The 12,131-nt window shown below is 44.6% G+C and overlaps 1 protein-coding gene across 50 annotated transcripts in view; it reads right to left on the bottom strand.

Moving 5' to 3' along the window:
• Nucleotides 1-12,131, bottom strand: part of LOC106577144 (ankyrin-3) — a 164,449-nt gene that overhangs the window by 2,802 nt on the left and 149,516 nt on the right. For 32 of the 50 annotated variants that reach the window (XM_082964823.1, XM_082964820.1, XM_082964836.1 and 29 more), the window contains 9 exons: nt 11,654-11,728; nt 10,008-10,139; nt 7,992-8,135; nt 2,942-3,929; nt 2,490-2,676; nt 2,099-2,176; nt 1,531-1,614; nt 1,225-1,347; nt 23-105 (listed from right to left, as the gene is read on the bottom strand). In XM_082964823.1, the coding sequence (XP_082820949.1) occupies nt 43-105; nt 1,225-1,347; nt 1,531-1,614; nt 2,099-2,176; nt 2,490-2,676; nt 2,942-3,929; nt 7,992-8,135; nt 10,008-10,139; nt 11,654-11,728 (1,874 nt within the window). In that variant the 3' untranslated portion in view covers nt 23-42. Of the gene's footprint in view, nt 1-10; nt 106-1,224; nt 1,348-1,530; nt 1,615-2,098; nt 2,177-2,489; nt 2,677-2,941; nt 3,930-7,991; nt 8,136-10,007; nt 10,140-11,653; nt 11,729-12,131 lie in introns of all 50 variants that reach the window. The other 18 variants (XM_082964856.1, XM_082964852.1, XM_082964855.1 and 15 more) reach the window with 11 other exon arrangements.

The following is a 12,131-nucleotide window of genomic DNA, read 5'->3' on the forward strand; positions in this document are numbered from 1 at the left end:
AGCACTTTACTTGGTAAAGTACCTGGTGGAGCACAGCTACCCCTACGATTGAAGCTTCTTTTCTCCCGACCTCTCCTCCTTCCTGCTTTTAGCTCCATCTCCTTGCTGAAACACACATATACATACGAGTGAGGCAAAGCCAATTTCAGAACCCCATCCTGACAAGCAGCGACCCAACACAGCAACCTGAAACAGCAACCCGAGTGCAGCTAGACCAGAGGTGAGATGTTGTAACAATAGCAACCTGAAACCATCAACCTGAAAGCAGTAAACCCCACCACAGAAGCAAATGTTAGCATTACACACAGCAGGATACCATGAAGTGAAAGCACACAACATACTAGAGGCATGTGTCCTAGAAGCAAATTCCTGGAAATAAAAGAATAGCCCAGAGGAGTTATATCACCAGAAACAAGAACAAATAAAGTGTCAGGGCAGTGTGCACCTGGTTCATGTCAGAACAATCAGTTCTCCAATTGAATGTGGGCCACAAACAATAGCGCAAGTTAACATCATGAATCTTGTTCTGGAGTCAGCTCTACAGAGTGGTCACTAGCTGGCACAGCCACAAAGTCATCAAATCGGATTATAAACCCAACTCTAACCCTAACCTTAACCACACTACTAACCCTAATGCCTAACCCTAACCCCACTGCTAACCCTAATGTGTAACCCTAACCACACTGCTAACCCTAATGCCTAACCCTAACCACACTGCTAACCCTAATGCCTTACCCTAACCAAACTGCTAACCCTAATGCCTAACCCTAACCACACTGCTAACCCTAATGCCTAACCCTAACCACACTGCTAACCCTAATGCCTAACCCTAACCTTAAATTAAGACCAAAAAACTAATTTTATCCCCATACATTTTTACAATATAGCCAATTTGGACTTCGCAGCTACAGGAAGTTTCTTAGTTCTGCCTCCAGGACAAGACTCATGACAATAAATGTCAACCTGCAACAATAGCTGGGGCAACATCCTAGTCACTGAGCACCCATTGCATGCACACGCACAGAGACGCACAAACACACAGACACTCAAAACAGACATACACACACTGGTAGCATTAGCAGCAGCACTCCACATCAGATCACAGCACCCCATACTGAGTTAAGGTCCAAAGGTTCTGACCCGCCTGTTTTCTGTTCAGGCTCAGAACCCTAGAACCCCCCCCCCGGGGCAACTCTATGCAGCCTATTCCGTCGTCATGCCAACCTCTAACTCCTCCTCCAGTAAGAAAGGGCAGGGCCAGGGGTCTCCTCGGTCCCAACTCCCCCTGTCCCCGCCCTGGTCGTCAGGCGTGGGCGTGGACACCCGGCGGATGACCTTTCTGATGACCTGGGAAATGGGGAGGAGATAGTGATCATGGTCAAGAAGGAGAGAGTATGACCAAGATACACACACAAAGAGAGGGTTTAGGTCATTTTGGGAGGAGAGTTTAGAGGAGGTGGGTATGATAATTCAGTGGTGTGTTTTTAGGAAGACGGGTGAATCAGAGTGAAGGCAGTGGCAGATAGTTACTTTTCTAGTGATGATGTTACCATCTTCATCAGTAAACTGTTCTTCTGTCACTGATTCGCCCGGAATATTCTTTGCCTGTTCTCCCTGTAAGTGTTCATGATTAGGACTACAATCAGAACTGGTCCAAATTCACCTCAGCCAGTGTAACAGCAAACCATTAACACACTTTACATCACCAGCACCATCAAACTGCAAGCAAACCTCTAGAGAAGAGAGAATATCTTTGAATTCCCCAAGAGTTGTTGAGTCAAGCAAAATCAAAATGAAAGTGAAGTGTCCCTTTAAATGGCATCACAGAGGCAACAGTGAGACACAGAATGTTCCTTGATTAAAGTCAAGCCATGAAAGCAGGTTACCAGGCCAGGACACACTAACACACTCGCACGCACACCATTCAAACACTGTACACACACTGTTCGCAAACACACATTTCAGACGTTTCCTTTTTCTCCCACCGCTTGCTGTCAGTTAAGCGAGCCACACCAGTCCACTGCACACCAGGAGGCAAAGTCAAATGAACTATCTACTGCCAACCTAAACCAAACTTCACCCAGTCTCAGCAGGGTACCTTAAGAATGACCCGGCGCCGGAACACCCTGGTGGTGACAGTCCGTTCCTCGTCAGAGCCGGACTCACTAAAATGCTGCTGATGAATGCAGTTAAGTAACATTAAAGACAGTGAGAAGGGGATGGAAACACAAAATACGTAGCTGGTAGAGAATATTTTTTGCTTCACACAATCCCAAGGATCTTCTAACACCTACAAAAATAAACAATGGCACATCTGGAAAAATTGGTCCAGTTAAATTTACAGTTGATTTGAAAGTATAGACATCCACTTCATGTGTCACTGTAAAAAGGGAACAGCGATGCACCTGATGAGCAGTATTCACTGAAGTAGACACACATTCTAAAAAAAACATTTACAGTACACTATCTTGCATAGTCTTTGCAATTACCTGGACTTTCCTCTCAGATACAAGCGTGCCTTCTTCCTTCCCACGTCCAGTTCTTCCGTTGGCTGAGTCCTGCGATACAGGAAGTGACCCGTCCTGAGGTGGTAGCTCCGTGTTATCGCCATTGTGCCTAGACCTCGCTGGCTCCCCTCTAGAGGAAGAGGTGATGGAGTCACTGGAGTTCTCCTGGCTGTGGGGAGACATTAGGAAAAAGGGTAAATTTGAGACTAAGATTAAAACTCAGATGAATGGTTTAGGATTATGATTGAGATCAACATTGATTAAGATAAAGAGTTAGATTGAGAATAGGATGGGATTGGTATCAAATTGACTGAATAAATTGTGACGAAGGCAGAAAGACTGAGGCGTAGATATTAAATCCCAGTTGTAGAGTCACATGAAAGTGTATTTATCCTTAATCCATAACTGTGATGGAATAATTTAGTTTTGTGTACCTATTTTCCTGGCGGTCTAGCAGGTCTGAGCTCACACTGCGGCCGGGTGTGGGCGGCTCCACGTTGACGCTGGATGTGTCACTGTGCCAACCTGGAAGTGAACACACGTCTTTTTCTGCCTGTTGCACCTGACTAACAATCTCCTGAACCCTGGCCTCCGTCATTTCCTCGTCCTCCTCCTCTGAGCCTTCCTCCAAATGAATATCCTCCAACAGCGACTTTAACTTATCTTCTGTCTTCTCGTCTTCGTCTCCATCCTCTTCCTCGGTGGAACCAGACACACCCTGCTCCCCCAATGCCTCAGCCCAGGCCTGGGGGGAGAGATATGCACCCCCCTCTTCTACCACCTCAGCCCCATTCTCTACTGCCTTAGCCCCCTCCACCCTCACCTTAGCCCACTCCACCTTACCCCCCTCCACCCTCACCTTAGCCCCCTCTTCCGCTACCTTACCCCCCTCCACCACCTTAGCCCCGATCTTTGCTTCTACCACTTTATCCCCCTCTTCTGCCATCTCACCCACCTCTACCCCTTCCTCACCACCTCCCTTTACGACCTCCTCAGCCTCCTCCTCAGCCTCCCCCTCAGCCACCACCGCTGATGCCCCTGTCTGTCTGCTGTCCTCCTGATGTTGGAGGCTTATGTCCACTTCCTTTTTCTCTTCTTCCACTTGTACCATCAGCACCTGGTCACCTTCAGCCATTCCTGTGTTGGTGGCAGCGGTGGGATCTAAGTGAAGGGTGTGAATGGACAGGGACAGCTCCCAGGGCCTAAGGGTGGTTCTAGTGGAGGTGTCAGGGTCCACACTAGGCTCCATGTGGTCATTCCAGGGCTCAGACTGGGTGAGGATGAGGGTAGGGGGGTGTGGGTGGAGCTGGACAGGGGTGGGGTCGATGGTGAGGGTAGGGGGTTCAGAGTGGAGCTCCGTGAAGGGAGGGTCAGAGTGCAGTTGGACTGGGGACTGCAGCTCCGCTAGGATGCTGTGATAATCTGTTGGGAGATGATATAAGCACATGGAAGCACTTGACACAAGAAATCCCACATAAAACACACACCACATGGACTGAGTGACATGGACAAATGCACAGAGACGGACAATAGAGCATGCAACGAAAAACACCCACTAATTGTGGTGACACTCAAAGGGGACACTGGTGTCACAAATCACCAGCACAATATTCAGCACTTTTGATTCACTTGAGAGCTATCTTAGAGAAACTCAAGGTAAAGTTGTGATAAAACAAATGATATTTACACGGACAAAAACGATCAATACTTATGTCCGTGGCAGCTTTGAACAGTTTTATGACAAGTTTATTTTCTTCTGTTAAAGGATTGGATTCATATGCAGCATTTGAGATGAGATAAGAAAACAAAAATAAATTATCTACACTACCGTTCAAAAGTTTGGTGACTCTTAGAAATGTCCTTGTTTTTGAAAGAAAAGCAAATTTTGTGTCCATTAAAAATCATCAAATTGATCAGAAATACAGTGTAGACATTGTTAATGTTGTAAATGACAATTTTTAATGGAATATCTACATATGCGTACAGAGGCCCATTATCAGCAACCATCACTCGTGTTCCATTGGCACGTTGTGTTAGCTAATCCAAGTTTATCATTTTACATTTACGTCATTTAGCAGACGCTCTTATCCAGAGCGACTTAGAAATTGGTGCATTCACCTTATGATATCCAGTGGAACAACCACTTTACAATAGTACATCTATATCTTTTTTTTTGTTGGGGGGGGGGGGGGGGGGGGTTAGAAGGATTACTTTATCCTATCCCAGGTATTCCTTAAAGAGGTGGGGTTTCCGGTGTCTCCGGAAGGTGGTGATTGACTCTGCTGTCCTGGCGTCGTGAGGGAGATTGTTCCACCATTGGGGTGCCAGAGCAGCGAACAGTTTTGACTGGGCTGAGCGGGAACTGTGCTTCCGCAGAGGTAGGGGGGCCAGCAGGCCAGAGGTGGATGAACGCAGTGCCCTTCTTTGGGTGTAGGGACTGATCAGAGCCTGAAGGTACGGAGGTGCCGTTCCCCTCACAGCTCCGTAGGCAAGCAACATGGTCTTGTAGCAGATGCGAGCTACAACTGGAAGCCAGTGGAGTGTGCGGAGGAGCGGGGTGACGTGAGAGAACTTGGGAAGGTTGAACACCAGACGGGCTGCGGCGTTCTGGATGAGTTGTAGGGGTTTAATGGCACAGGCAGGGAGCCCCGCCAGCAGCGAGTTGCAGTAATCCAGACGGGAGATGGCAAGTGCCTGGATTAGGACCTGGCTAACTGATCATTAGAAAACCCTTTTGCAATTATGTTAGCACAGATGAAACTGTTGTGCTTATTAAAGAATAAATAAAACTGGCCTTCTTTAGACTAGTTGAGTATCTGGAGCACCAGCATTTGTGGGTTCGATTACAGGCTCAAAATGGCCAGAAACAAAGGACTTTCTCCTGAAACTCGTCAGTCTATTCTTGTTCTGAGAAATAAAGGCTATTCCATGTGAGAAATTGCCAAGAAACTGAAGATCTGGTACAATGCTGTGTACTACTCCTATCACAGAACAGCGCAAACTGGCTCTAACCAGAATAGAAAGAGGAGTCGGAGGCCCCAGTGCACAACTGAGCAAGAGGACAAGTACATTAGAGCGTCTAGTTTGAAAAACAGATGCCTCACAAGTCCTCAACTGGCAGCTCCCACTCCACTTTCTATTCTGGTTAGAGCCAGTTTGCGCTGTTCTATAAAGGGAGTAGTACGCAGCGTTGTACCAGATCTTCAGTTTCTTGGCAATTTCTCACATGGAATAGCCTTCATTTCTCAGAACAAGAATAGACTGACGAGTCTCAGAAGAAAGTTCTTTGTTTCTGGCCATTTTGAGCCTGTAATCGAACCCACAAATGCTGATACTCCGGATACTCAACTAGTCTAAAGGCCAGTTTTATTGCATCTTTAATTAGAACAACAGTTTTCAGCTGTGCTAACATAATTGCAAAAGGGTTTTCTAATGATCAATTAGTCTTTTAAAATTATAAACTTGGATTAGCTAACACAACGTGCCAATGGAACACGAGTGATGGTTGCTGATAATGGGCCTCTGTACGCATATGTAGATATTCCATAACAAATTGTCATTTACAACATTAACAATGTCTACATTGTATTTCTGATCAATTTGATGTTATTGTAATGGACAATTTTTTTTTGCTTTTCTTTCAAAAACAAGGAAATGTCTAAGTGATCCCAAACTTTTGAACGGTAGTGTATGTGAGGCATGCCAGGAATACGATTTTGCATATGTGCGATGAGTGGGTTTTATTAGTTAAGATTTGAGTGCGTGTTCAGTCATGCTCACACAGAAAGATAAAAGAAGAGAGGAGAGGGTGAGGGGGCCTAGATTCATATTTCCAGGACAGAGGGGTCGATGCCAACCCAAGGGAGAGGAGCAGAAGGTACGGGAGAGACACAGGGACACTGACACACAGGAAAGGGGGACTGGGAATGGATGGGAGGGGAGGAAGGGCCAGGACTGGGGCAGTGAGACCCTGCAGCTGATATTAGGGGGAAGACGGCAAAGGAGATGGGGTGGGATGACCGGCATGGGGTCACATCGGGAGACAGCTGGGGGGTGGGAGTAGAGGAGAGGGCTATGGCGTCCCCAGTAGGTTTAAGACTTGGTGACTGAGCAGGAGATGAGGGAATTAGCTGGGGTATAGGAGTAGAGGACAGGTGTGTGGGTTGACTGGGGTGCCCAGTGGGTTGAGGAGTTGAAGATTGGGGGTTGAGAAGGAGACATTGGAAGAGGAGAGGTTGCTGGATCAGGCAGTGGGGACGGGGGTAAAGGTGTGAGGTCCATGAGTAAGACAGAGGACCATTAACTTGGGGATTGGCTGGGAGATAATGGACGATGTGGGGGTGTGGACTTAGTAAGGGAGTGGGGTGTGGAGGTCTGCAAGACCAAGGGGGAATCAGGGTTGAGGGAATGATTCTCAATCAGGGGAGAAACTGGGAATGAAGAGATGGAGGAGCTCTCAGGAACAACAAAGCATGCTACAGGTGAGGAAACAAGACGATTAAAGAGAAACAAAGACATACAAAAAAATCTAACAAAATACAAAAACGTGTTAGCAACACAAGACAATTATGAATGAGAGGACAGAGGTGATTTTGAGAGATTAGGAAACAGGGAAGGGAAAGGGATTGGGAAAAGCAGAGATGACAGCACAAGACTCTTAATAAGCGCTTAAGAGCTGTTATAAGCTGCCCTGGAGGTTGGGCTGTGGCGATGGACGAGAGCATAAGGGGAGGAAGGTAGTCTGGTTTCACAGAGGAGGAAGCTCTGTCATTCTATCCAGGGACGGCTCAGAGGAACTGGAGGTACTGGAGACTAGAGAACTAAAGAGATCTAGAGGTATAGATGAGTTTAGACGGTTGAGTCTATGGCTACTCCATGCATTAGGGAACAAAGGGTTTATACAGTAGTGTCCTGTTAAAGGTACAAGGTGATCAGGTAAAAGCAGTGTCTTACAGAATGCAACTGGTTAGCATCATGGATTGTTTTAGTTTGTCATCAATTCATCTTTCAAAACCCTTCATGCACAAATGCAATTTGATTTTTAGAGGGCTTAAATAATATCAAAGTGGTGATCGGGTCATGTCAATTAAGAGCTCTTTAGAAACGTTTTGGGTTTGACATGCTACCTTCATCATCAGGGTTGGTGTCAATTTAATAGTAACCCAGTCATTTCATAACGTGAATTATAATACATTTCCTGAATTGACTAGGTTAAAAGTGAACCCATGGTACTCTGCATGCTAACATTTCCTCACACTCATTTGAGTGCATGTCAGAAAATGGGTAGACTCAAGCTGGAAATAAATCCATAAAACGAAGGGTAAGACATCACCCTATCTAAGATAGGGTACTGTAGTCTCCATAGGCAAATTGCATTCAATAGTATAGCCAGGCAATTTGTTCTTATTTTTGCTACAGTTCTAATGCAAAAACAAAAGAGTGGCAGCAGAGGTAAGAGGTCAGCTAGATGGAGCTAAACTTTACCATCAGCCTGATCCAGGTAAACAGCGTTATCATCGGCAAAACTTCTCGTGCCTGAAATGTTACCATAGTCAAATATCGGCCCCTCCAGTAAAGTCACAATATCCATCCGATTGACTTTGGTCAGCACTCCAGTTAAGGCATCCGCTGTAAGAAAAACAGACAACCCGAAAGTCAGTCAAACAAAGACAAGACACTGTTGTACAATATGGCAGTTGTTTGTACAATATGCACTGGTCCTTAATCCAGATGTTTTCATTGTCTTAACTCTTGCGAGGTAATCAATATAAATAGTTTACTATCACACTGCAGTGTGTGAAGATGGAAAGAGGATTGCCGTTGTCCTCTTCTCTTGTACCAGGAAAATAGGTCAAATTTCCTTTTCCTGTACTGAACATAATGTACTTAGTAGTTCTAAAAGACTGTTGGAGCATGACAAGGATAGGTGACTTCATATGCAGCTGAAAGACAGCTGCACTAGGAATCTTAATAAACATAGAGGCCATTCTGCTTCTACACACAGTACCAGGCAAAAGTTTGGACACACCTACTCATTCAACTGTTTTTCTTTATTTTTACTATTTTCTACATTGTAGAATAATAGTGAAGACATCAAAACTATGAAATAACACATATGGAATCATGTAGTAACCAAAAAAGTGTTCAACAGATCAAAATATATTTTATATTTGAGATGCAAAAAGAAACGACAGCATCATTACTTTAAAACTTGAAGGTCAGTCAATCTGGAAAATCTCAAGAACTTTTCAAGTTTCTTCAAGTGTAGTCGCAAAAACCATCAAGCGCTATGATGAAACTGGTTCTCATGAGGACTGCCACAGGAAAGGAATACCCAGAGTTATCTCTGCTGCAGAGGATAAGTTCATTAGAGTTAACTGCACCTCAGATTTCAGCCCAAATAAATACTTCAGAGTTCAAGTAACAGACATCTCAACATCAATTGTTCAGAGGAGACCGTGAATCAGGCCTTAATGGCCAAATTACTGCAAAGAAACCACTACTAAAGGATAATAATAAGAAGAAGAGACTTGCTTGGGCCAAGAAACACGAGCAATGGACATTAGATCTGTGGAAATCTGTCTTTCGGTCTGATGAGTCCAAATTTGAGATTTTTGGTTCCAATTGGCATGTCTTTGTCAGACGCAGAGTAGGTGAATGGATGATCTCCGCATGTGTTGTTCCCACCGTGAACCATGGAGGAGCAGGTGTGATGGTGTTGGTGATTTATTTAGAATTCAAGGCACACTTAACCAGCTTGGCTACCACAGCATTCTACAGCGATACACCATCCCATCTGATTTGCCCTTACTGGGACTATCATTTGTTTTTCAACAGGACAATGACCCAACACACCTCCAGGCTGTGTAAGGGCTATTTGACCAAGAAGGAGAGTGCTGCATCAGATGACCTGGCCTCCACAATCACCCAACCTCAACCCAATTGAGATAGTTTGGGATGAGTTGGACCATAGAGTGAAGGAAAAGCATTCAACAAGTGCTCAGCATATGTGGGAACTCCTTCAAGACTGTTGGAAAAGCATTCCTCATGACGCTGGTTGAGAGAATGCAAAGAGAGTGACAGGCTGTCATCAAGGCAAACGGTGGCTACTTTAAAGAATCTAAAATATATTTTGATTTGTTTAACACTTTTTTGGTTACTACATGATTCTATATGTGTTATTTCATAATTTGGATGTCTTCACTATTATTCTACAATGTAGAAAATAATACAAATTAAAAATAACCCTTGAATGAGTAGGTGTGTCCAAACTTTTGACTAGTACTGTAAGTCATCTCAGAATGTAATTTACTATGAAACCTTCACAGATACAAATTAAGCTGGAGAGAGAGAGTTCAGAAGGAGAGTGGGATGAAACCGGGTTGTGAAGCTCTGTGGTACACAATCATACAAGTGCAATAGAGTGAGACGTGATATAATAACTGTTAATAGAAAGCCACAGGGGGTATAAATACTTTTGGGAGAAAGAGGGACACTCACTCGTTGCGTTTTTACCATCCCGGCTGACCCATTTCTTTAGTAGCATGAAGCTCTGCGCTGTCAGGGAGTTGGGGTTCTCCACTCGGATGTGGTTGATCTCGTCGACAGAAAAGTCCATTTCCCGAGCTAGCTCTGCAAACGCATCAAAAAGCACATTACATCACATCAGTTCAAGACATCCATTTCTATATCATACAGGCTTACTTTTCTCTGTATATATCAATGATGTAGCTCTTGCTGCTGGTGATTCTCCGATCAACCTCTACGCAGACGACACTATTCTGTATACATCTGGCCCTTCTTTGCACACTGTGCTAACAAATCTCCAAACGAGCTTTAACGCCATACAACACTCCTTCCGTGGCCTCCAACTGCTTTTAAATGCTAGTAAAACTAAATGCATGCTCTTCAACCGATCGCTCCCCGCACCCTACCGCCCGACTAGCATCACTACTCTGGACGGTTCTGACCTAGAATATGTGGACAACTACAAATACCTAGGTGTCTGGCTAGACTGTAAACTCTCCTTCGAGATGCACATTAAGCATCTCCAATCAAAAATTAAATCTAGAATTAACTTCCTATTTTGCAACAAAGCCTCCTTCACTCATGCCGCCAAACATACCCTCGTAAAACTGACCATCCTACCGATCCTTGACTTCGGTGATGTCATTTACTAAATTGCCCCCAACACTCTACAAAGCAAACTGGATGTAGTCTATCACAGTGCCATCCGTTTTATCACCAAAGCCCCTTATACTACCCACCACTGCACCTGTATGCTCTCGTTGGCTGGCCCTCGCTACATATCCGTCGCCAAACCCACTGGCTCCAGGTCATCTATAAGTGTTTGCTACGTAAAGCTCCGCTTTATCTCAGCTCACTGGTCACCATAGCAACACCCACCCGAAGCACGCACTCCAACAGGTATATTGCACTGGTCATCTCTAAAGCCAACACTTCCTTTGGCCGCCTTTCCTTCCAGTTCTCTTCTGCCAATGACTGGAACAAATTGCAAAAATCTCTGAAGCTGGAGTCTTATATCTCCCTCTCTAACTTTAAGCATCAGCTGTCAGAGCAGTTTACCGATCACTGTACCTGTACACAGCCCATCTGTAAATAGCACACCCAACTACCTCATCCCCATATTATTACTTACCCTCTTGCTCTTTTGCACCCCAGTATCGCTACTTGCACATCATCATCTGCACATATATCACTCCAGTATTAATGCTAAATTGTAATTATTTTCGCCTCTATGGCCTATTTATTGCCTACCTGCCTACTCTCCTACATTTGCACACATTGTACATAGATCTTTCTATTTTTATTTTCTTTTGTGTTATTGACTGTACATTTGTTTATGTGTAACTCTGTGTTGTTGTTTTTGTCACACTGCTTTGCTTTATCTTGGCCAGGTCGCAGTTGTAAATGAGAACTTGTTCTCAACTGGCCTACCTGGTTAAATAAAGGTGAAATAAAACATTTAAAAATAAACACAAGTATGCAGAGCTGCAGTGCAGGAAGTGTCACTCTGAAGAGGGCACTGTTTCCTCACAATAATACCGTGTTGGTGAGGGTAAAGCAGGAGGATAGAGGGCCATGAAGCCAGATGGCACAAAGACCAGGGAGCACCATTTCCTTACCAGTCCAGCTAAGTCCCAGGTGGTCAGCCACGATGGCCATCCGCAGGTCTGTTCGCTCACAGGGACTCTGAGGACCTGAAGGGCAGAGAACATCTATTAATCAACACTGTTCAGTATCTTTTCTACTGACTGAAATTGGAGTACAGAGGACTCTTTCCTTTTCTGGCCAAGCGTGGAATTTTCCAAATTATATAAATTCATACTGAGTGTTTTGCAGCCTCTCCTCTGGGTTTGATATAGACATGTTTAATCAACAGGTTTACCGTGAATGTGAATTGTATTATTCAATGGGTTGGTTAGGCTGACAACACTTCAGATTTGGTTTCCAGAATGGCAAGAAAAGGCAGACTAGACACAATATGACGGACTACAGTGTGTCATTTGGACACAGATGCTCTGTGAATGTTTGTGAATATGTATCCTCAAAGCAGGCAGTAATTGTCATAAGAACTATACAAACAAAATAAAGTAAAAACAT

Source organism: Salmo salar, chromosome 18, assembly GCF_965601325.2.
Source record: "Salmo salar chromosome 18, fSalSal1, whole genome shotgun sequence".
Classification (NCBI taxonomy): Eukaryota; Metazoa; Chordata; class Actinopteri; order Salmoniformes; family Salmonidae; genus Salmo; species Salmo salar.